The following is a 26,098-nucleotide window of genomic DNA, read 5'->3' as shown; positions in this document are numbered from 1 at the left end:
GTTCTCCGGATTAGTCTGCAGAGGGCGCGCGCGGCCTGCGCTGGACCAAGGTAGGGACCAGCCAAGCTTCCAGGCCCAGGGAACCCACACCTCCCAGCTGCGCTGTGGTATTCCTTTCCAAGCGTGGCCTCGGGTGTTTCCATTTTTATTTCCAAGGAGACAGGGCAGCAGAGAGCCTTTCTTGCCTTCTCCATCTGTCTCTGTGTATTTCTCTCTTGCAAAAATGACTCCACAAAGGCATCTTAAATAGATTCATGAGCAGTTTGGGAGTAAAAAGTATGCTTTCTGCAAGAACTGCAGACAGTGGGTGAAAGCTTCATCTCTGAGCCTTAGGATACAGTTTTTTGTCAAAATGGTCTTAAATACATCAAAGAGAGTAGTGAGGTGGAGGCTCACACCTAACCAGACCTAAGTGTAAAGTTGGCTTTTTCACGTGCACAGATGATTTACCCTGTAGGAACCTCAGTTTGTCCATCTGTAAAATGGAAGGTAATAATAAGAGTGCCTTCCTCAGAGTAGTATAGTGATGACTAAATGAAATTAGCTGAGGGCTGTATGGCTGGTCCCTAACAGATATTCAAAAATATTGGTATTAGTCCTGCATTTTCTTATTGTTTTGTAAGTGCTAGTTTTCTCTCTCTATTATAGCAGTAAGCTTATTGAGGGGTGGGACTTGGCATTGCTTTGCCTATTTATACCAGTTATGGTTTGTAACATATGACGAGGCATTTGATATAGTCTTGCTGTACTTAGTTGCTTAGTCGTGTCCAACTCTTTGCAGCCCCATGGACTGCAGCCCGCAAGGCTCCTCTGTCCATGGAATTTTCCAGGCAAGAATGCTGGAGTGGGTTGCCATTCCCTTCTCCAGGGGATCTTCCTGACCCAGGAAACGAAGTCAGGCCTCCCATATTGCAGGCAGATTCTTTACCAGCTGAGCCTTCGGAAAACCCTGATATAGTCTTAATAAATATCAATATTACATCCTAGCTCTTCCATGAAGACTTCCAGGATCAGGTGTAACTTGGAGGTTTCCTCTCCATGTTGGTTCCATAAATGCTAAACGGTTTATGAACTCTTTAGGGGCCTTAAATCCTACATCTGTACACTGGGAACAAAGAGGGTTCCTATTCACAGAGGTGAAGGGAGGATTTAGTGCAGTCTAAATCAGTGGATTCCATCAGAGGGCATTTTTGCCCCCATGGGAAATCTGGCAACCTCAGGAGACATTTTTGGTTGCCATGTCACAGCTGGTGGATGTGTGAGCCACCAGCAGCTGATGCAGAGAGACCAGAGTTATTACTGTTATTACTAAATATCCTACAAGGCACAGCCTAGTCCCCAACAACAGAGAATTATCCAGCCCAAAACATCAGTCGTGCTGTGGTCAGGGGGAGGAATTTATCCTAGAATCCTGACTCTTCTGCCTTTAGTGCGATCTCAGGCAAACGGGTTACCCTTCCTGAGGCCATCTGTAAATGGGTAATAAGACAGAATGCAGAAGATATGACACACCTAGCCCATTACCTGGCAGAGAGTAGGTGATGTTTTAAAATATTTTTTGAACTGGTTTTATGACAGTACTATGCAGATGTTAGTGGCTGTCGTGTTGAGTGACTTCAATACCCAGGTATCTGTGATTGTGGTCACACCGGATGCTCAAAACCCTCCTTGCTGAGCCTCCTTAGACATTGGCTTCTGGATGCTGCATTCGCCCACCTGGCCAATTCTTACTTTCCTAACCTCCCTCCCCTGCAGAGGGCATCCACACTGATCACAACACCCAGCCCTCACTATTGCCAAGGATACCCTCTTCTTTCCTTCCTTATCCTGTTTCCCATGAAGACTGCCTGACAAGCCTACATCTCAGAAGACAGACGTGATATGCTTTGACGTCAAAGTCCTTAGAAGGAGCAGGCTTCTAGTCCCAGGATGTGTCAGGCTGATCCCCGGGTTCAGTGTCTGAGCACGTAGCTGAGCGGATTACATGCTGGTTAGATCTGCCCTTTCAGAGCAGGTGATAAACAAGTTTTTGTTCTTATTCTCTCTCTGGCCTATTCAGGGTCAGGGATTTGCATTTTTAGCCAGCATCCTAGTTGATAATTAGCACTCTGAAAGTTGCCTGTCATCAGTGGAGCGTAGATCTACTGTCCTTTTCAGCTCCAGTTCTCTGTCCCCACAGGCCTTATCTTCAGGGTCTAAAGGGCGTTTTAGCTACTATCTCCTGTTGCTGATTTAAGAGTAAAGGTGATTAAGGCATGCATACACTAGATATTCCAGAAAGGTCAGCAAAAGATGTAGCTTTGACAAAGGGAGGTTTTGTTCCCTGCTGGACAAGGGTGTATGCTGTACAAGTCTTGTCTGAAAACAGGATCAGCCAGACACGTCTGCTTTCATGGATTCGGACTCAGATGCACTGGCATCAAATCTGGCCTCTACCGAGCACCAACATGGGTTTGGATAAGTTACCTGACCTCTCCACACCTCTCAGCTGCCTCATCTGGAAAAAGGGAGCATTCTCACAGAATGCTGTGGATGATTAAATGCTACCCTGATTTAGAAATGCTGAGCACAGTGTCTCAAGTGTAGTGAACACTCAGCAGACACTCATAACACCAGCAGTAATAATAACGCCACACGCACTGTGATCAGGATAACAACATGCACTCTGGCTGCATCTTGAGTGGAGGGCTCTTGGGGAACCCACCCTTAATGATACATAGATCCTTAAAGCAACAGCAGTGGATAAGGAGGAAAAAGAAGCAGACTGTCAAACACAGCATCGCTCTGCTTTGATATCTCTGCAGTCACAGATCAGAGGACAAGCAGGGCTCCAGAGTAGTTTGCACAGTCCTGCTTTCTACAGGCATTTCCCCGGAAAAGTGATTTGAAAAACTCCCACCTTTCATCAGCATAGTTGGTGCTCAATAAACTTCTAAGGAATTTAATTCTAAAAGTATCTGACAAAGTCTATGATCCAAGGGAAAAAAAAAAAAAAAGTATCTGACACGATTTAAAGAATGGACTGGAAAGAATACAAGTTAGCCTCACACTGGCTTTGCTTTTCTCACTTAGTAACTGCATTAGTGTCAGGATTTAGCAAATCAATCAGTTCCTTTGTCTCTGAGTTATTAAAATAATCGAATGCAAATTACCTCTCATTTACTTAAGTTTCGCCAAAGATGCACATATCGAAACAAGAAAATCCTGAGGCATTTGAAAAGGGCAGGGACAGCCAATCTATAAGCTGTTAAATGCAACCCATACGAATGGGGTGTTTGAAGTCATCAAGTGCTCTAAAGAAACCGCACTTCAAAAGTCTTTCAATTCCTGGGTAATGGAGAAAAGGCCCCTTTTAACATTCTGTCCTTTGTTTATTTTCTTTCTCCCCTGAGAGCTTCCTTTTCACTGCTCTAAAATGTTTAGCAATACTTTCTAAAGCTTGGGGCTGAGAAAACACGTCGTTAAAAGAAAATTCAGATGTGTTTGTCTTTGGATGGTCTCTGGTTGTGTGTAAATGCATCCTGGGGAGGCAGTGGCTGGCACTCTGAGCATCTCCCAGTCCCAATTCCTAGAACCTGTGAAGGCTCACAGCAACACGAAGATTTCCAACACGGAGTTTGACAACAGCTTTATAAAGACCTCATGTAAACCAGCGGAAAAAACTGGGGCCAGGCTCTTCTGTCCAGAATCACCTAATTCATTACGTGTGTCCTGCCCTCTCCTTGCAGAAGCCTCTGGCAAAGACTGATGCCTACTTGGCAAAGTGAGCCAAGGATGATTATAACAGCCTGTTTCAAGAGGCAAGTCAAATGAACAAGCCACACCTTTAAGGAGGCAAAAACCTGCGCAACTGTCGAATGGGTAAGACGGCCACTGAGCAGCTCTGCTGGAGACAGAATCCAGGAGACAGCTTTGCACTTTCTTGGTCCAGACACTGCACACTTATGCAGTGGAAACTGGACTGACAGGTTTTCTGTGTTATGCAATATTCAGAATTTTTAACGTCTGACAGCAGAGTGTTGGCATCTGCTTGTACTGCCTTTTGAGAGACAACCGTGCATCTCTCCCTAACTCTCCTATTTGTGATAGGACACTGACAACCTGAAACCAGTCAGGGAGAAAATGGACACCCCAGAAAGGGGCAAATGCTACAAACCACTGCTTCCCCCGCCTCCATCCCTTGGAGAGCCAATCATTAAACATTTACCAACATCATCGTTTGTTTAACCAAAGCTTGCCATCTGATATCTGATTTGTTTCTAAGTTTTTACCATGATCACTGATGCATTCTGCTGAATGCAGAAGTCTGGCTCGTGGCCGTGACCACTTCCTTAGGAAGCACCCCTAGGAGCTGAGAGGCTGCAGCATCTGTGAGGCCTGGATACAGGTGGCCAAACTGCCTTGCAGCTAGAGCTGCCATTCTGATTACATCTGCAGAAACAGACGCAGCCCAGGGTGGGGCGGGGTGGCCAGGGAGGGGTGCGGATCCCCGGGGGCGGCGGGTTGGTGTCCCTGGCACGTACCTGTGGGCACTTGGCGGCACTGTAGCAGTCCCCAGCAGTGGCAAAGGGGACGGGATGTCCTTCATTGGTCCTGGCAAACTGTAAGTCAGTGGCTGTGGGGTTTTGGAGAACGGGTTGAAGGGAGGGGAAAGGTGAGAGCAGGAGAAAGAGTTTGGACAGGATATTAACAAGGAGACAGAAGGGAAGAAGAAGAGTTAGAGAAGTCACAAGAGGGTATGGGAAATTAAAAAAAACAATCCAAAATATGATTAGTGAGCAAATGGATCCAGATGTACACTTGCTCTGCTCCCCACTCCCCAGTCACTGTATTTGTGGTTCCGAGAGCTTCCTTCCCTGGGTTTTACCAGCACTGTCTGTCTCCTCACAGTATGGAAGCCAAAAAAAGGGGTTTCAGATGACTCTGGACTCGATTCCTATACAAATAACTGTGTGAATCACCTCGCTTAAATGCAGTGCAATTGGATGATTGTGAACCTCCTGTAGACGGCGGCCGCCCCGGAGGCTGCAGGACTGGGGAAATCAGCCAACCAAGCATTTCCAGCTACTTAGCAGTTCCTCCCCGAGGCTCAGCTGTCCTCCTGTGGCCCAGGCAGTCTAGTTGCCAAAATGTGGAGCAATTAGAACCCACATCTTGAAAATATTAATGGCAGTTTCTCAAGTTTGGGGCTAACTTGTAGTTTTTAAAAAAGCCAATAAAAACAATGTTCGTGTTTTTAACCCTCGTGTAGGTCCTGAGAACAGCTGGGAGAATGGGGAAGGCGGCTTGGGAGGAGACAGACTGAGAATCCTGCAAAATCTGGTGGGGACTGGAGACCGGAGGCAGCTTTTTAAATCTTTCTGCTTTGTCTTTTGGGAATAGCAAGAGAAGGCCTCAATCTTTTCTGCAGTTTTGTGGGAGGGAAATCTGAGTCCCCCATCCTGCCTTTTCCAGCTTCAGCACCAGGAAGCTCTGGGTCTCAGCTGGGGCAGTATTTAAGTGGGAAACTGCAGACTCTGCCCTTAGCCCTCATCAGTCTGGCTGAAGGCAATTAAAAATATCTTGGTACAAATCAAGTGTAATCTACCTCCAAAGGAAAGCAAGGCAAGATTACAGGAACAATGTTAATGAAAAAAACTTAATTATTCATTATTTCTGTTTTCCCTCCATTCAAGGGAACAGGTTGGGATATTTGAGCTGTCTTTAACCACTCCTATGATTAATGTCCCTAACAAAAATGCAGTGTCGGCCAGAGTATGAAATTAGCCCACAGGCAGGCTAGTTTAAAAAATAGGTAATTCTGTCCTCCATTTTTCTTCTGTAAATCGGCCTTCAGAGCAAATTAGTTTTATGCTCCTGTGTGTGTGTGTGTGCGCGTGTGCGTGCATGTGTGTGCGCGTGTGCATGTGTGTGCGCACGTGCCAGTGTGGATACACTGCTGGTGGGAACCCAGGGTGGGGTGAATGCTGCTACAAGAATTTCATAGCTTCAGAGTCTGCATCTGCTCCCTTAAAACTTCATCCTTCAGAATTTCTGCTCCCATGCTTGCTCTGCCTAACTCAATACTTGGCTCACTCCCACTTGGCCTTAAGGTCTCAACTATGATATCATGTTTTGGGAGACGCTGCCCTGACTTCCCCACTATGATGGCACCCCTTTAATGTGCCTCTGTCTCCTCTGTTCATTTGTCACTAATCTGATGGAGCACTGCCCACTGCTCAGCCCTTTCCAGGCACTGGGGGGACCACAGTGATCAAAGGTGGAGCAAACCCCACCTTCAGGCAGCTTAGACCAGGGTTGTCATCCCTGGATCGTAAGTTCATTTTTGTACCCTCTGGGCCTCAGCCCAACCCTGAGCAGGATGTGTCATGGCCTGAATGGAAAGACCCACGGACACATGCCCCAGAATGTTCTATGGGACTTACTGATGATCTGCATGGTGGTCAGATCTATTCTGACCTTCTGGAAGCTGGAGAACCCAGCTGCTGTGTAGTCCTTCCGACACTGACAGTCATCACGTCGGCTCCCATTGTAGGGGCATTCGGTTGGGTTGTGCAACCTGTAAGACAGAAAGAATGTTCTGGTGAGGATGGGGAGGCGTTTCTAGGGATCTCCAAGTGGTCCGGGCTCTTCTGAGTTCGGAGCTCTCCTACCTGTGCCCGTAAACCTCAGAGAAATTCTCAGAGTCGCCGTGGACCAGTGTCATGTACTCCTTGGGGTGGTCAGAGTGCATCCCTGCACAGAAGACCTGAAAGACAGACCAGACAAAACCTGCCAGGGGAGGCTCGGAAATGGGACCATGACAGCCAGGGCTGCCAGCTCTGAAAGCAGTGTAGGAATAATGACTGAGCTCGGACGAGTACCTTCAGGAGTTTTCCTGTGACGATCAGGAAGTATTCCCCATCTTCGCCGGCACCCTTCAGCCTTTTCACTTCCTTGCAGTTCTGGGGCAACTCACCTAGAATACACAGATCCATGAGCATGAGCTGTGAGTCTGCAGTGGCTGCCAACGGGACTGGTTACATCATTCATGTGCACATTGGTCAGTGTGGGGGCCAATGTCTCAAAAATAAATTCTCTATTCCAGAAAAGGGCAGGCAAGCGCATCAACAACAAGGCCTGCTCTTCAAGATCCAGAAACGTGGCTTTGGTTTGCTGACTTACAGTTATAGATATTGTGGCAGGTTTTTCTTTCTTCTGGCTTCAGGTCAGCAGGGCATAAGTGGCTGGGCTGGTCATCGTTGGTGAGACACTGCACAGACCTATGCATCACTCCCACGCCACAAGACACGGAGCACTGTAAGCAGAGCAGGGCCAGTGATGGGTCTGTGGAACCTGGGGGACTGGACTTCCTGAGGCATGGAGCTCAGAGCTTAGAGGTTTGCTGCTGAAAACAAATACCCAATACTTGGACAGCACTTCCTATGGGCCAGTCTTTGTGCTGAGTTCTATACATACATGCCTGTACATATGTACTTCTGTACCTACATAGGTATTCAAGCATATGAGAAATTAATAATTTTCTCATCTAAGCCTTGCAATCACCCTATGAGATAGTACTGCTGCTGCTGCTAAGTCGCTTCAGTCGTGTCCGACTCTGTGCGACCCCATAGACGGCAGCCCACCAGGTTCCGCCGTCCCTGGGATTCTCCAGGCAAGAACACTGGAATGGGTTGCCATTTCCCTCTCCAATGCATGAAAGTAAAAAGTGAAAGTGAAGTCACTCAGTTAAGCCTCCAACTCTTGGTGACCCCATGGACTGCAGCCTACCAGGCTCCTCCGTCCATGGGATTTTATTCTATTTTTACAGAGGGAAAATTGGGGCTCAAATGTGAGGAAATTTGTTTAAGGTCATGGTGGATCCACGATTGAAACCTTAACCACTTTCAACTGGTCCCAAACTTCAGCCTGATCATCTCTTCGCATCAGTGAAAGTCTCATAGTCAGCAGCCAGGAGGCTGGGGCAATTTTCTACAGCAGTTTCAATTTCAAATATTCTTACCTGTTGTAATCCTAACTCAACCAAGAATTCCTGATCCAGAGGGACAAACAGGCTTCTTAGCAACAGAAGCTACAACAGTGAACACTTCTATAACCCTTATTAGGGGAAAGACAAGAATTCTGGGTGCTTTTTAATTTTAAATTGTGGTCAAACATGTGGAACTTAAAAAGGTTTCATTATAACCCAAGTGGTTTTTATGCATGAATATTCATTTCATCTTCATAACCCATTCTGCAGGGGAGGAAACAGACATGAACTTTTGGCACCTTGTCCAAAGATCAAACAAGTCAATCCTAAAGAAATCAGTCCTGAATATTCACTGGAAGGACTGATGCTGAAGCTGAAGCTCCAATACTTTGGCCACCTGATGCAAAGAACCGACTCATTGAAAAAGACCCCGATGCTGGGAAAGATCAAAGGCAGGAGGAGACGGGGACGACAGAGGATGAGATAGCTGGATTGCACCACTGACTCAATGGACTGAATTTGAGCAAGCTCTGAGAGATGGTGAAGGTCAGGGAAGCCTGGCATGCTGCAGTCCATGGGGTTGTAGAGTCAGACACAACTGAATGACTGAACCACCACCACCAAGGCTGTTCAACTGGGAAGTGGCAGAACCAAGAATCAGATGGAGGCTGTATGGCTTCAGGGCTAGCCACCCCCACCCCCCGGCCCCTGCTTTAAGCACCAGACCCAACAATCAGAGAAGCTTTCTTTCCCTATCAGCCCATTTCACGATGTTAACTCCTGTTTCTCTCCCAGGGCTCTCCTGGGAGGCAGTCACTTAGGACAGCTCAGGTAAGGTATGTTTGAGTCAGGATCTGAGATCCAGCAGCTTGCCACCATGACCACCCAGTTGGCTACTTACACTCCCCCAGTTGCCCACTCTCCAGGTGGCCGACACAGGGCACTCTCGCAGGAAGCAGGGCTGGACACTGGGCGGCTGCATGCCTGGGCAGTTGATGGCGGTTTGGTAGCTGTACTCGTAATTCTCCTTCCCGGTGTAAATCTCGCTACAGGAGACCAGCCTTTGTTTGTAGCCCTTTCCACAGGTCACTGAGCACTGGGAAGAGGCGGGTAGAGAGCAGAGGTTGGAGCAGGGCCTGAGGGCAGCCACAATAGGCCTCTGACCTCCACATCGAACGCTGACCCCGGGACAACGGGGCCGAGAGCTCTCTTTATTAGCTTCTTATGCACTACAAGCAGCAGCCCACAGCACTCAGGGGATGTGCAAGCCCTACAGGAGCCTTCCAAGATCCATGCTGCTACTGCATATTTGCCCCCAAACAGTCCCCGTTGGGGGCACCTCAAGCCCCTGCTCTGGATTTTCAAGGTGAGAAGCAGGTGGGGGAGGCGCTCCGGCTGTCTTTGGGTCCACTTACAGCATCCACAGCTCTACAAGGGTGGACAAATCACACTTTTCTGAACCTACCATGACTGCGTCAGAGAAGTGACCCCGTGAGATGTAGGGAGAGCTGGAGATGCCCTCTGTGTAAAATCCAGGCTCTTTGCCGAAAGAGGACTGTGGGACAATATCCTTCCCTACTCGATGGTCTGCTGGCCCATCTGCCCTCTGCTCAACCCCTCCTGTCTCCTATCTCCCTGGCTATGTATTGGGTTGGCCAAAAAGTTCGTTCAGGTTTGTAGTCCAAACAAACTTTTTTGGCCAATCCAGAATCTTGACTTAAACATTACCTTTCTGCTTCTCTTTCACTCTCTCTCTAAATCATGCAGTCATTTAGGCCTTTTGCCATAATTATATGGCACTTAAAAATACCCAGACAATCCAGAAAAGGAGAAAAAAGAAGTTTTTCACAGGTGTCCCAGCCCCCTTCCGTGATGGGACATCTAATTGGTTATTGGTAAGATTTCTAGATTGTGTTCAACTTCCTCAGCTACATAATTTATATAATATACTATTTTAAAAAGAGAACGCAAATCAACCAACAAATTTAGTTTTGATGATACTTTTGGGAAAAGTCATCAAATAATTGGCCACTTGCTGTAAAAATGTTACACAAAATTAGGGTTTCAGGATTCTCAAGGTCAAAAAAGGGGCCAGATGAACCCTGGAAACTGTATGCAGCATGTGGTGTGTTTTGCTTTTCTCGGGGTGAGGGATCATAGCTTCTTGGCTCAGTAGTAAAGAATCTGCCTGCCAAAGCAGGAGATGCAGGTTTGATCCCTAGTCAGGGAAAATCCTATGGAGTAGAGAATGGCAATGCATTCCAGTATCCTCTGCCTGGAAAATCCGATGGACAGAGGAGCCTTGCAGGCTACAGTCCATGGGGTTGCAAAGAGTCGGACACGACTTAGCTTCTAAACAACGACAACAACCATAGCTTCCATCAGTTCTCACTTGCTATTAAAACCAGTGTCTCTTTTTCCTGCTGTCTCCTGAGTTATCACATTAAGCCACATGGCTGGCTGCTCCTGTAGCATTTCCAGGGGGAAGGCTCCCCTTGACAGGGTCTCAGACAGAGTAGGGAGCCAGCCCAGCCACAGGCACGCAGAACATCCTCGCGCCTTCCCTTCCAGCTGGCTTGAGACTTGGAAACACTGTTATCCACTTCTTCCTTCTTTGGCTGCTGCTGTTCAAATGCCCAAAGATGCAGCTGATACCAGGCCAGCAGAGTGCAGGGCTCGTCTGAGGTATGTCATGTGTGGGTAGATGGCTTACAAATGGTGTCCGTCCAAGCTGTGGGTATTTTAGAGTACCTAAAATGCACGCCTTGACCTCAGTCTGCATTACTTTAAAGGCTGAACGTCTGAGATGGCAGGTGCTAAGACCCTTTTCCCCTACCAGACAGGAGCAATAGGAATCCACATTTATGTGGGGAATGAGCTGGGAGGTAGTCTTATATAGCAATGGAAGGGAGCTCCACAAATGGTCAAGTTCTATCCAGAGGCCTCCACAGCTCTGAAAAGAACACACACCCTTCAGTAGCTATTAAGAGCTTCCTGAAAATGTTGAGTGCCTCTGGCTTCCTTTATCCTTTGCACACCAGAGTTCTGATGTGTAAGAGGCTCTCATCTCTGGGGGTTGGAGAGAGGAATAAGGTGGGGAACATCCTACGATTGACTCTGAAAGATCACCTCTGCTAACACAGGACCCACATTTCTGCGTGGCCTTCACTGGAGGGGAAGAGAACCTGTTCCTTTTACACACCATGTGCTAGTTTGTCACAGTCCCCACCATTTCTTATGGCCTCCCTCATGCTAAGATATTTTCTTTTTTTTTTGGCTGTGCCCTGCAGCATGGGGGATCTTAGTTCCCTGACGAGGGATCAAACTCATATCTGTTGCATTGTACAGAGTGTTAACCATGGGACTGCCAGGAAAGTCCCCTAAGATATTTTCTTATACTTAACCTTCTTCAGGCACCTAGAGCCATCCTCTAAGAATTCCTTTCTAATGATAATAACAGGACATCAGGGTGACTCACATGATTTTAGAGTTGAGGGGAGCTTGGACACCATCTCATGCACCTCTCCCAGTTTGCATATGTAGGACTCCAGCCCAGGAAGGCTGAGGGACTTGTCTGAGGGCTTCCAGTTCTTAGGGAAAGAACCAGCAGGTGGATGTGCGTCTCCCCCATTCTTGCCCTCATCAGTCTGCCACCCCTAGGCCATCGCTGCCTGAAGGCGGTTCCAGAACCCCCAAGACCATACCTCTGACCATTCTCCTGTGATCCAGACATACTCGCAGGGCTGCAGACTACAGCTCTCGCGGTCCACAGGCCGTGAGCTCATGCCACAGTGCACGCCGTGAACCTCACCACCTCTGTCCTCATCCACACATACCACCTTCCGGTACCTGGAGCCTTCACCACAAGTCTTGGTGCACTGTTATAGATAGACAAAACAGGTGGTGATGTGGAAGAATAACAGATGATTTCTCATGTCTTGTTACTGTGATAATTTATTTTCCTTTCTATATACTCTTTAAGATTGGGAGATCGCTGAGTGTATTATCAGAGAACTTATTACTTTACCCTCGTAACTTAACAATGTAACTGAAAAGAACACACGTGACTCCATATTGGGTCTAATCCTTTGGCTCTAACTCTTGTGCTCTGTTGCCTGTACTTAGGAGAAGGCGATGGCACCCCACTCCAGTACTCTTGCCTGGAAAATCCCATGGACGGAGGAGCCTGGTAGGCTGCAGTCCATGGGGTCGCTAAGGGTCGGACACGACTGAGCGACTTCACTTTTACTTTTCACTTTCATGCATTGAAGAAGGAAATGGCAGCCCACTCCAGTGTTCTTGCCTGGAGAATCCCAGGGACGGGGGAGCCTGGTGGGCTGCCGTCTATGGGGTCGCACAGAGTCGAACACGACTGAAGCGACTTAGCAGCAGCAGCAGCAGCAGCCTGTACTTAGCCATCTGCCTCTGCACCTTTTATAAAAGAATGTTGCCTGTAATGTATGTTACAGCCCATTCTCAAGGCTCTGACCTTTAAAGTATTCATTCATACAAGGATAAAAAGTTGCCAAAAAGAAAATAACAATGGTCCTATTGGAGGTTTATGGGAACCTTGTGACCAGGCCTACTTGGACAGCTCTGAGAACAAAGCATTCTGGTATAAAGAAGTCTGCAACAACCAGTAAGTCTAGCTCTGGTTAAGATGGTTCTTTGGGACACTAGTCCACCACCTTCTTGGTCCACTGGCTTTCTGAATAAAGTCAGAAAATTGCTGTTCCTTGCCCCAGTACCTCATCCCTCGATTTACTGATATGGCATGTGGCAAGCAGCATGAGCTTGAACTTGGTAACAACAATACTGTTTCTGCCATAATGATCAGCATTCAATAAGTGACTGTCAGGATGAAGCAATGAAAGTGTGAATGAATGAAAATTGGATTTGGAATGAACCTTACTTCACTCACTCAAACACTGCTGCTGCTGCTACTGCTGCTAAGTCGCTTCGGTCGTGTCCGACTCTGTGTGACCCCATAGACGGCAGCCCACTAGGCTCTCCCGTCCCTGGGATTCTCCAGGCAAGAACACTGGACTGGGCTGCCATTTCCTTCTCCAATGCATGAAAGTGAAAAGTGAAAGTGAAGTCGCTCAGCCGTGTCTGACTCTTAGCGGGCCCATGGACTGCAGCCCACCAGGCTCCTCCATCCATGGGATTTTCCAGCCAAGAGTACTGGAGTGGCGTGCCATTGCCTTCTCCACACTCAAACACTAAATCTCTTTAAAACATATGGCCTCTAGATATTGATGTTGAAATACCTCTAGAGTCAGGGAAGTTATTCCCTGTTCAGGTGGTCCATTTCATAACACAGAACTAAGCCTATCTCTTTGCTGACTCCAACCTCTTGTCCTAGTGGTTAATTCCAAGGGAGCATAAAGGACAAGTTTTGTTTCCTACAAATAACCACCCTCAGGCACCTGAGGATAGCTTTTCTTCTCCAGACTGAGTTGGTGTCATCCCTGGATCATTTGGCCAGTATCCACCAAGTTCCTAAGAAGTGTCTGGCCCTATGATGGGTCTGGATGAATGGTAATGGAAACAAAGAGCACAGAGATGAGCTGTATTTTAGTAGCAAAGACTGACATTAAAGAAGTAGACAGCTAGCGATCAAGATTGAACCACTACTATAATTTCCATTTTCCAGATGAATAAACTAGGATTTAGCCGCCTAAAGATCTCAGGCTATCCATCTCTTTGTGAGGTAAACAGGATAGATGTTTTTTATTCCCATAAACCATGTGGAGAACATAGAGCAAGTGGTATGTTTCAATCTAGAATGATCTTTGTGCTGACCACAAATTACTTATCTCATTTTACTTTGACCAAGAGCAAACCCCACTGTAGAAGTTTCACCTTAGTTATCTGTGCTGTTAAAGGTCTTCCAAAGCCTGTCCTATCTAAAGAATCTGTGTTACTCAACATTTCAAGACTCTAGATTACATAGGAAAGGTACTGTAACCAACCTGTGTCAAGGACAGCTTAGGTTTCCTTTAACCAGGGATTATAAACTCTGTTGTCTTAGGGCCTTATCCGACTGCTGTGAACTGTCATTGTTGTTCACATAATATATTTTAAACTTTCTCCTTTTAGTCTAGAGAGCATCACAGATCCCATTTTTCTTTTGTCTCTGACAAGTCTCCTTTGCTTTTATGACCTGCCTTATCCCAAAGGCATTTGAGTATGGAATTCAGCTTGACCCAGAGATGTCTTACCTCATATACCCCTTGCCTTACTTTTCTTTTTCTTTCTTTCTTCATTTCTTCCTTCCTTTCTCCTTCCTTCCTTCTTTTTTTTTTTTTTTGGTTAGGAAAATAGACATAATCCATTCACCATTTTAACCGTTTGAAAGTATACAATTCAGTGGCATGTAATCACTGGCCATGTTGTGAAATCACATCACCCAGAAAGGGAACCCTACACCCATTAAGCAATCACTCCTCATTCCCTCTTTCTCTCATATTGTTGCAACTACCAAGCTACCTTCTGTCTTCATGGATTTGCCTGTTCTGGGTATGTCATAGAAATGGAATCATCCGATATGTGGCCTGTTGTTGTCTGGCTTCTTTCAATTAGCAGAATGCTTTCAAGGTCTTGCCATGTTGAGCATGGATCAGTATTTCATTCCTTTTTATGGCTGAATAGTCCATTGTATGGATATACCACCTTTTGTTTATTCAAATGTTAATGGACATTTGGGTTGTCTCAGTCTTTTGGCTGTTATGAAGAGTGCTGCTATTAACATTTGTATGCAAATTTGAACACCTGACTTCAATTCCTTTGGGTGTATCCTTAGGAGTTAGAAATGCTGGGTCACCTGGTATATCCATGTCTTTTGTGAGCTGCTTTGTTCTTTCAACAAGTAGAGGGGGTGTGTATGTGGCTGTATCTTGATAGCTCCTTATCAAATATTTGCAAATTTAATTTAAAATTTCTGTTGCTTCAAAATCAACATCTAGGGTATGGAATCATTCATAATTTTTCTGGGGCACAAATCTGAATAGAAAACAGTGTGAGATGAGCACAGAGGAGCAAATCCTTTCCTCCCAGTGCAGGAGACTAGCTGTGCCTGATGCAGCCCAGCTCTGACTCAGCAGTTCTTGGGATTTCTCTTCTCCCGAAGGATACTGAGAACCATTGTGAAGTAGTAATGTTTCTGTTGCTTCATTAAAAAAAGCTAAATGAGCCATTGAATGTCACAAAACAAAACTGGCTAATTTGTGATGTGTAGATCTGTGCAGAAGACATACTTAACTCCCCACAGAAAAGGTAATTCCTGAGAAATCAGGACTTAGGTAGCGCAGAGAAGAACATGATTACTGAGCAGTCAACCTGGACTAAACCTTCTAGTGTCCTCTTTCATTTCCACTAATCCATAGGACTTTAAGCTGTATCAATAAGTAACAGTTTAGAGCAGAAAAGCAAGGGTTACTTTTCTGCTTGTTAGATGTTTCTCCCTTGGTCTTAAGTAATGCTTAACTACCATAAAAACTACTTTGCCAATGCTGGCAAAGGGCATTGGGAAACCTTATTTTGAATATAACTTTTAGAATAACTAAAGTAAGTAAATAAGTGACTTGCCCAGTGGTTTGGAATGAGTCAACAGTGGCTCTGAAAATCACTTAGCATAGGCGTTCTCCTGGGGTTTTAAATCCTAACCAGAGTCTAGGGGCTGGGTAATCAGAAAGCAATCCAGCCCATACTATAGGATTTTATCAGCTTTCAGTAATATCACCCATTCCACCCATGTAAGATTTATGACTCTTTCCTCTGTCCTGGAATATGACCTAGAATATTCTGGAAAACAGATGGAAAAGCTCAACTAAGCTTATTTTAATTTTCAGAAGATTTTCCTCCAATTTCTTTATAGCTTTTAGAAAATTCTATACAAAGTATGTAAGACACACTACCAGCCTCTCTGAAATTCAGCATATCTGTGATTCAGTAAGCAACTATCACAGCCCTGGGTTAACTTGGGTAATTTGCCCCTTGTTCCATGGGCTACATGTAACTATAAATGTGTGGAAACTCACAGGGAGGAAATAATGTTTTAAATTTGAGGGTGAGGAAGATATAAAATAAACTTTTAAGGAACTATTTTATTTAGCTAGTTTGGCTGACCACAGGGTGATGTCTAAAAAGGATCATTTAATGCAATGAGTAGAAATTGTCTTTCCTAAAAGACTGGAATTGAGTTGCTTTACTTTTTTTGCTTAGGTGCTCTAACCATGGAGGAAAGAAAATCATTCTTCATATTTACCTGCTCAACCTGTATGGTTGCTGATTTTCTCCATGGAGGAAAGAATGTGTTGTGTTCCTACCAGGGTCAGGCTATCATTGTTCAATAGTGTGTGGGAAAGCAAGCAAAAGAGCAAGTGAAGAACTTGACAGTATGGTGCTCTGCTTGTGCTAAACAGAGTCTTTGGCTAAAAGGAACAGACAGTAAAAATTAATTTATCCTAAATTGCTTTACATCCAAAAAAGAAAAAGCAACCTTCAAATTACAACAGGTTCATTTTAAAAGTGGAGTTTGGGCATCTTTGTCCTAAAATATTATATGTGCCAGGGTAAAAGGCAGAAATAACTGTGTGGATACATTTTGTAACTTTAAAGTCATTCACTCATTCAACCAATACAAACACACCTCAGAGACACAGTGGGTTTGGTTCCAGATCATCACAATAAAGGGAATAACACAATAAAGCAAGTCACATGGGTTTCCTAGTTTTCCAAGGTACACAAAAAATTATATTTGCACTATAATCTACTAACTATGTCATAGCATTATGTCTAAAAATGTACATAATTTTAAAATTCTTTATTGATTAAAAAAAAACAAACACACACAGATGCCCATCACCTCAGCCTTCAGTGTGTCCCAGTAGGAACATCAAAAATCACTGATCACAGGTCCACAGACACGCTGGGCTCTGTCCTCCTTCTCTCTTCTACCTAGAATCACTGCCTCTTGGCGTTTACCCCTGACCACCCTAGAGAAGGTAGGGCTAGCCTATCATTCTCTATCTCAGCACCTTGTCCGTATTGTTTTTTTTTTTTCTCCATCATAGCACTTTTCATACTTGGTGATTTCATAGAACATGTCTGTTTGCTTGTCTTCTGTCTGTCTCTTTCACTAGATAATCAATCCCCGCCATAGCAATTCCACATTTTCTATTGTAACCGCAACGCCTAATGCCTGGCACTTTGCAAAGACTCTACAAAGATTTGTTGAATACATGAATGAAGGAATGAGTAATAAAGAGTTAGTATTTGGCCCTTGTTCACACATCAAAACTTGATCACTCCCTACTGTAAACTTCATAAAATCTTTGTAACCAACTGGCCAAGGACCTGCAGTTCATGACTAATTTTTCTGTGCTAAAAAGATGAACTTGGGAATCATTTTACAGCTGATATCAATAAAAGTTTTTAGAATCCAAATATGTGTTAGAGTGGTCCAAGTCCCTGCACTGGGTCAAACAGCCATGGGGTGGGCAGCTCAACAAAGGCCAGGCAGATCTGAGCACAGCTTGTCCATGGCAATGTGACAGGAAAGTAAAACAGCTGTCCTTACAGGAAAAACAGAGCTTGTTTGACTGTTCTAAAAGCAATTTTACAATGCTGTGATTTTAGAGTTGAAGCCAATTACCAGGTATTGTTTTATAAAGTCTTTTCTTCTTTCTTCCTTCCTTCCTTTCTTTCTCTCTCTCTCTCTCCCTCCCTCTCTTCCTTCCTTCCTCTTTTCTTCCCTTCCTTCTTTCCTTCCTTCCCTTCTTCCCTCTACCTATTATTCTCTCACTGCATTCATTAATGGAGTCATTCATTTATAAAGTGTCTTCAATGCCACTGTGCTAAAAGCTGGGAAAACTCTGGTGAACAAGTTTTATGACTTCAAACAGCTGACAATATCAAGAGCAAAGACAGGCAAAAACAATTCAGAGCACTAACTACTGAAGCAGAGTATTTTCAAGGTGCAATGAGAGTGGACAGGAGGGCTACCTGACTCAGTCATTCGAGGGGAGGTATGATCAGCAAGGGCTTCTGAAAAGATACGACATCTTGTCTGAGACTTGAAGGATGAGCAAGGGTCACTGAAGTAAGGAAAGGAGGAGGGCAGCCTTATTGTGATACAGAGGTACTAGGGAGGAAGGAGGGTATTCTGGGTAAAGGTAAGAAAAGGTAAAAAAAAAAGAGCACTCGTAAGTCCTGGAAGATTTACTCCTTAAAGCTAAGGGATGTATAACCCACATACTCAGAATTCACATTTAATCAAAAGCCCTATAAGTAAGCTATGAGTAAATACATTAGCTTACTTATAGGGCTTTTGATAATCTATAAATTTATAGATTATAATATTATAAATTTCTTATGATGGTAATTTTCAAAAGAATTAAAAAGTCAATTTTTTAAACTCAGCCCCAAGAGCATAATAATTCAAAAGTGAGTAAAACTGAGCAGCGAAAAGCTAAATAACTAACCCAAAGTTGGCAGGTGATCTTAAAAGCCCAACACTGTGATACACAGTCTTTGCTGAAACAGTGGTCATCATCTGAACTCTCCATCAAGAGTTCATGTACCAAAGAGGAGTAACATTTGCGGAAGGCCTAAAATATGCTAGGCACTGCACCGAATCCCTCCCTTAACCTCATTTAACCTAAGACCCAGATTCAGCAAAGTCTGACATATAATACCCATTTTGCAGATGAAGTAAATGGAGCCCATAGATTTGATGTCAATTTCCCAGAGTCCCAGGTGGTCTTGTTTACAACACTGTGGTTTTCTGAAGAGAGCATTTTTCTCTTCTTCAATTATTTTGTGCTATATCTGAAAGTCCAGGCTCTATCCTTGTGGTACCATGAATAAACATTAACCCCCCTTCCCCAGTATAGTCAACAGGCCTCTCAATACACAAAGGGGACTAATGACATGCTCCATCTTCATCAAGACTTCCCCTCAACCACATGCCTTAAGGTCTGATTATCAACCAACTGGACCAAGAATTTCATTTTAAGAAGAGGGTGGGGCAGTCACCCTCTAGAGAATTCTACTAATACTTTGATGCCAACTATGCAGAAAGAGGCTGGCCAAGCCAAAAATAAAATAAAAGAATTCACCTTGGGTGCATGTCAACACTGGAGGAGGTAGACTATAACGATTCAGAGCATGTATTCCTGAAGTCAGGTTTCTGGGCTTCAAATCCCAGCCTTATTACTTAGTAACTACATGAACTTGGATGAATTAACTTAGCTAAGCCTCCAGCTTCCTCATCTTTAAGTGAGGATAAAAATTTAATTACAACACCAGAGAGTTATGGAAAAGGTTAAATGAGGTCCTCCATATAAAAATACTCAATAGAGTGCTTGGTCCATAGCTTAATGAACAATGAGATGTATTACTTTTATTATCATTTGTATTAGGGCCACTGTGCCAGATAATCATAGACGATGCCCCTCACATTGTAGCCTATGGGAATGGCACCCTTGGGCTTGTACAGTGTACAACCTGTGTGACTGTATACAACATTCCTGATGATCATGCTATTGTGCATAGGTGGAACTCATGCTTCTCAAGGCGGACACTTGGATTATTTCTCATGAAGAAGAGGGTGCCATTTGCTATATGCCTGGCATGAAGTACATCTTGCCAACAAGCAGGTGGGTTTTTAATAGTGTCCAAGGGGGAAGCAAAATGAAAAAATGCACATGTAGAAAGCAAACAACAGCTCTGAGTTAGCTGTCAAGAACAGCTAAGAAGAAGAGAACTTCCCATAATGGGATGGGATGGGGGTAGCAAGTGTCCAGCATCTGATTCACTGGGCTCTAAGGCTGTGCCCTGACATCTCACTGACATTAGGTCAAGGTGTCACTTGATGAAGGGAGGGAAGTTAAGACATGTGTCTGCACATATCAGGTAAAATGGAAGCGGAGTGAGTGGGTGCAGAGGAGGAGAGAACCAGAATGAAGGTGCAGGTTGATTGAGGGGAGCATGAAGGGGGTGGACTATCAAGTGACCACCCAGTTGACTGTTTAACAAGGACACTTTAGACCATGGAAGTAGGGGCAATTAACAATTACACCAGGGCTGCCCCAGGTAAATAGGATGAGAGGCCACTCTTTTCCTGACATGGCTTATGAAGGTGGTTGCCCAATTGCTCACAGCATTCCCTTTAAGCCTTGTGGCCAAGGGGATGTTAGGAAAGGACCACCAGCATGCCCTGCTAATGAGAAACTATGGCTTTTGATGGAACTTCTCCCTCGGCTGATGGGGAAGCATGTTGGCAGGAGGGTAACTATCAGAGTCTGCTTTTCTCATTGCTTCTGTATGACCAGCTTCTAAATTTAGCCACAGGCCAGGCTTTCTTCGTAGGTCTTCTGTTCTTACATGGCACTTGAAAGCAATATTTGAGGAAGGATTTAGAAAGATCAATCTGCATGGCACATGCAAAGATGTAAATTTCTAGGCACGTTTTGGATGATCAGAGAAGAGGATCTCCTCAGTGCATGTCTGGCAAGATTTCTCGTCTGTGGGAGTCAGAAAGAAGTGTCAATGGAGCGTGCATTTTCCCAACTGACTCCAGCGTTTTCAAAAGTTGGCTAAAGCGTCAGCTGTCAGCTTAGATTCATTTCTGAACACGCTTACTCTGTGCTCCTTGGAGCAGTCACACAGGGTGGAGTTTGGCAGTACATGAAGACAGAGAGGGAGAGAGCAGGCAGTGGTAGGTCTGAAGCACGAATCAGAAAGAGTGTTGAGTTGTGACACACAGGCAGAGACGAAGGAATCTTTTCTCCCTTCCGTATCTCACCCTGTCAATCCCCAAGCCACTCGATTATTTATCGTTTTCTCAGAGGGACTTTGCATAGTTACCATTTTACCATTTTACAGATGGCAAACTCACAGCTCAGAAAATTAGGCATCCTTGTTCTAAGCCAGGCGTTTGAAGTGTGGCAGTTCCAGGATATGAACCACGTCTGAAGAATTCTACAGCCTCTGGGGTTCCCAGCAACTTGTGTGGCTCAAGTGCAATTAATTTGAAATATAACTGCTCTAGCTATTCCTCTCTACCACTGTCTGATAGAAGTGAAGAAAAGAAAGAAAAAAAAAAAAAAAAACCCTAGAGTTTCCTTTGAAAAGGAAAATGAGAAAAAAAAATTTTTTTCTTTTAGTAGAGAGGGTGAGACTTCTAAAGAAAAGAGATGACTGAAAACAATGGAAATAATCAATCAGGAAGGTGAGAGAGAGGGAAGAACAGAGCTGGAAGGCTGAATCCCCACAAGGATTAAAAATGCAGTTGTAGGAAAACAAATCCCATTTAAAATGGAATAAAACAGAATAAAACACCTAGGAATAAATTTAACCAAGGAGGTGAAAGATCTGTACATTGAAAACTAATAAAAGACACTGAAGAAGGCAGAAATACATGGAAAGATTCTGTGCTCATAGGCTGGAGGAATTAATATGGTTAAAAGGTTCATAATATCCAAAGCACCATATGCAAAAGAATAAAACTGGACCTCAATCTTACACCATAATAAAAATAAACATATGGGTCGCAAAGAGTCGGACATGACTGAGCGACTGAACTGAACTGAACTGAACTGAATATAAAGCACTCACCAGAGTGCTAGGCACTGTCTCTCCTGTCCTGAAAAACTATTCCTGGTGGGAAATTCCTGTCTCAACTTCCTATCTCTGAGCATTTTACACCTTGTACTTTCTGTTTCATTCCAATGTCAGTAGATAAAGTATTGCTTTTAAAAATATCTTTTCCTCCCTTTTCTACAACTGAATCTTCTCCACTGAAAACAGAGGATCCTCCCTACGAAAGTCCTATCCTTGCTAGAGCCAGGCCATTCCTCAGGGACACTTAGTGTTTTCTTTAACTAGACATTAACTTGGAGAAAAACAAATTGGTCTATTTCTGCATCAACGGAGCAGTTCTTCAGAGGCACTCACAGTTTTTTACATGTTGAAAATCCTTCACTAATTAATCCGGGTTTCAAATGAAATGCCTGCCTCCCAGCTGATGGCTGAAGCCATGGAAGAAAAAAAAAATTCCAGAGGAGATTCTACCTAGGGTCTGCCCAGTGGCTGTTTGAACTTACGCAAATGACCACGTCTGAATACACACATTCAAAAATATTTCTTCCATCTCCCCCTCCTTCTGAGAAAGTTATCTTCATGCATTTGGCCCACGGCCTGTTCAACTTTTTCTGGAGGCAGCCAGATTTGCAACATCAAGAACACAAGCGTTGGAACGGCAGAGAAAGGAGGAGTTCTCCCACCCTGCCTGGAACGAACTCCTGCCCTCTGACAGTGACCTGGTGGGAAAACGCCAGCCTGGTCACTGCACTGGAGGGCTTCACAGGGGAACGGATGTGATGATAGCAAGGGGGCTGAGCGAGAGGCTGGCAGGTGCCCGCTTCCTGGCTCTACTTACTTCTTGCCATTCCTCTGCCCTCCACGCGTACAGCGGACACGGCGGGGCTTGGCAGGCACGCTCTGACTCTGGTCGGGTGTAGGGGTTGCACTCGGTCTCCCTGGCCGTTTTGTGCGTTCCCATCTGACAGCCCACATTTCTCCGCCGCACGCCTTGGCCGCACGACACGGAGCACTGCAAGGACAAGAGGATGTAAGTGGGAGCTGTGGGTTGTTGGTGGGAGGGGGCGGTCATCAGGGCGGAGAGGGTCAAGGACCTGGGGATGGCATTCCTAATCCAATGATCTTCACAGCCATCACGGGGTTTTCTAATTTCCAGTGAAAGGGACCCAGGAAATGTCTAAAATCTGCAGCCTCATTGCCTAACAAAGCCAGTTGAGTGAGGAAGAGACTCAAGTTTGGGGGTAATTTCTCAAGTTAACAAAACTCCTGGATGATGGAAGAGGCTGGGAGACATCATTCAGAGACATTCAGTACATCCTAGAGTACTGCTGCCATGGGAAATGAAAATCCCAAGTGATTTCTATCCCGGAAGGTTGGAGGGCCTTGAAAATTGGAGAGACAGTTGCACACAAGAGAATTTCTTGGCAGATGAAAATTATAACTCAAGGAGAGAAAATCACTGAAGATTTTATGGCCTTATAAGTAGAATTATTTTCTCCAGTCTCCTCTTCTTCTTGCTCCTATTACTAGAGATAGGGGAATTCGGATAATTGTATGAAAAATAAAAGCTGACAGAGAAAAACTATTTCCTTGGGTGTTGTGTTTTCAGCCCGTGAAATGTACTGTTAATCAGGCTGAAACATTTTGTTGACCAAGCTGCAAAACACCCTATTAACCTGCAATTAACTTTTCTCTAAATTAATTTTTTAGTGGTTTCCTTGTTACTGGGTTTTATAATCTCACTCATGGGCAGGCCAAGAATTATTATCTTTATTAAGCTTTTGACAGTGAGAAACTAAAGGCAACATTTAACTGGAAAGAAATGCCTATTATTTCACTTAGCTATTAAAAATTGTTTCCAAGTTTGTGTGATAGCTGAGCCTCCATTCATTTGTCTGACTGAGAAAACAAGCTTAACATACATTAAAGTCATATTCCTAAGAGGAAGTCTTCATACAGAATAGAATCAAGCTTTTAAATTAGACAAAAATTCCTGTCCAGCTACCCTGCAGCAGGATTCATCGTACTCTGAGGCTAATGGGAATTTACTATCAAGAAGCACCCCTAATGAATTCTGGTGCATATTAGTATTATTTCCATTTCAGATTCTAAAAAAACAGGTGATAATATTTAGAAGGCAGCTTGGGAAATCATATCATTTCAGATAAGTCTGCCAGGCAAGGAGCTTAAACGTTCACATCAAAGCTAGCTGAAGAGAAGGAAATATTTTAGAGCAACATTGCTACTATTGTTTGGGTTTAATTGTATTAATTGGATTGAATGAGTTTGTGACCCACAAGAAATCAGACATTTAAAGTCATTGTGCTCTGGGTGGAATGAGAGGGTGCCTGAGCACAAGTGACTGCCTTGTCTACAGAAGATGGCCATTTAATACTTTGGGGAGCTATGTGTATATTTCCCATTGATTCCACATTAAATGAATGAACTATGACATAGGAGAAATAGCACAGGAATGACAGAAATCGTCAACCACGGACAGCAAATAACAACCAAAACACTCTTTGTGTATTTGAATTTGGGGCCTTAAGCATAAAACAGAACAATTCCAGAACGTATCCAAGTAAAAACACAAGGAAAAAAATAAGAACAATTAAGTAAACAAGTCTGAATTTGCATAGAGCTGATATATATTCAAAATCTCATCATGCTTTAATAAGGTAAAGAAAAAGGAAAAAACATTCAAGGCTTTCCGGGTGTATACTATTCAGGTTCTAAGTAAACGGAATTTCTTTTTGATGCTACTGTTTGTTACTAAATTATTACTTATGGCTCAGCAAAGATAAGGTATTATCAGCCATAAGCATCCAATATTTAAGAAATAATTTCTACAATGTTCAATATTTTTTTCCAAAGGGCAAATAAAGACAGAGGAAGTTTCAATTATACAATAATGTCATTGTGGCTTTTGATTTTCATATTGTCAAAGCTAGTCCTGACTTAACATATTCAAAGATTTGTACAGGGCTTAAATGCACAGCAAGGTATAATAAGCCTTGCCTCTGTGAAAACTGCATCCATGGCAATCTTGGTGCAAAATGAAGTGTACTGCATCAGAGCTAGTTCTCTGTGTTGGACTTTTCTTCCTGTGCTGTCTCAGGGGAGGCAACATTTAGCATACAGAGCGAGCCAGGCTTGCTTGGTAAATTCTGAGAGATTTGTGCAGAAATCCTATGAATAAAACAGCATCAGAAAGACCTCTGTGTGACCCTGGAAGTGCTGATGGTGGTGGTGTGTGCACGTGTGCGTGCTTAATTCTTGTTCTATGTAGTCCAGTTTTAGTTACTCTAAGAGGAAAAAAGGTTGAGCAGCGTATTAACATGTGCCCTCCCCCTGCAACTATCATTCCTGCATGGCAGTCTATTTGTGCAGGTTTGAACACAGATGTTTTTAGTTCCAAACTACTAAGCTAGGAGCTGTGTTTCATCTCTCTGGACTCCCTGCTATGCAATGTTAGTATGCAGAACTCACCGATTTAAAGGAGAAAGTTAATGCTTCTTTCTATAGATAAAACAAATCTCTACGGAACTTGTGATGCTTAGGGAACTGTAGTACATACTTGAAAGCCTGGAAAGAATTTTACATACTTTCTATCAGTGTGACTGCCACAATCATGGCCATGACAGGATTCAAAGGAGGGATTAGCTTGAAAAATAACAAACTTTAATAACTAACTAAAGTATGAACTAACTTTAATAAATAACAACTGGTAACGATAATAGCAAGCTTAGTGAGCACTTACTAGGCCAGGCTCTATTCTAGGGTCTCTCAACCTAAGAAATCGTTTTTGTTGGAGACTGTCCTGTGCATTGGAGGAAGTTCAGGGGCATCCCTGGACTCTATCCCACTACATGTCAGTTGCATTCCCTCTCCTCTGCCAAACTGAGACAACTAAAACTGTCTCCAGACACCTCCAAACATCCCAAGAGTTACAAAATCACTGCCAGTGGAGACCTTAGTTCTATGCTAAACATCTTGCATAAAATATATTTCATACTTCCCAGTAAACCTTTTACATAGATACTTCACACATAAATAAAGCAAAGAACAATCACCCTAACTCAAGCAAAAACTAAAACAAAAAGTAATTCAAATAAGTTCTATCCTAGGCAATAAACCAAAGCCACTGTGGACTAGGATTTGGCTTCCAGTTTTAAAATACGGTGCTAGTATTATGCGGCCTTTTGTACTACGTCAGCAAGAGTGTGGGTGAAAGGACTGTATTCAAACAATTCAACATCAATGTTTGCAGTTCAAATACAAGTCACAGACAGCACATATCACTAAGGCAACTCTAGTTCTCATCACTGACCATGTGCATAGGGTTTCTAAGATTTCTCAAAGGACACACATTGCACATCTGCCATGTTTCTCCATTAAACACTTCACAATCACATGACCAAGCCACTCTCATGGTAGTTACAAAAATTCCCAACCAGAAATGGCTGGTAGGTTCATAATGCAATTTGCCAGTTTCCATTTTGGCATGAGCACTGAAGAACT

General features: G+C 44.0%; 1 protein-coding gene across 3 annotated transcripts in view; it reads right to left on the bottom strand.

The window, feature by feature from the left end:
• ADAMTS9 (ADAM metallopeptidase with thrombospondin type 1 motif 9) overlaps nucleotides 1-26,098 on the bottom strand; it is a 161,484-nt gene that overhangs the window by 13,677 nt on the left and 121,709 nt on the right. For all 3 annotated transcript variants that reach the window (XM_044933473.2, XM_044933475.2, XM_044933474.2), the window contains 8 exons: nucleotides 22,416-22,589; nucleotides 11,674-11,847; nucleotides 8,871-9,065; nucleotides 7,165-7,297; nucleotides 6,864-6,958; nucleotides 6,654-6,748; nucleotides 6,426-6,559; nucleotides 4,524-4,615 (listed from right to left, as the gene is read on the bottom strand). In XM_044933473.2, the coding sequence (XP_044789408.2) occupies nucleotides 4,524-4,615; nucleotides 6,426-6,559; nucleotides 6,654-6,748; nucleotides 6,864-6,958; nucleotides 7,165-7,297; nucleotides 8,871-9,065; nucleotides 11,674-11,847; nucleotides 22,416-22,589 (1,092 nt within the window). The remainder of the gene's footprint in view (nucleotides 1-4,523; nucleotides 4,616-6,425; nucleotides 6,560-6,653; nucleotides 6,749-6,863; nucleotides 6,959-7,164; nucleotides 7,298-8,870; nucleotides 9,066-11,673; nucleotides 11,848-22,415; nucleotides 22,590-26,098) is intronic.

This window comes from Bubalus bubalis, chromosome 21 (genome assembly GCF_019923935.1).
Source record: "Bubalus bubalis isolate 160015118507 breed Murrah chromosome 21, NDDB_SH_1, whole genome shotgun sequence".
NCBI classification, from domain to species: Eukaryota; Metazoa; Chordata; class Mammalia; order Artiodactyla; family Bovidae; genus Bubalus; species Bubalus bubalis.
This window is presented reverse-complemented; position numbering and strand designations above follow the sequence as displayed.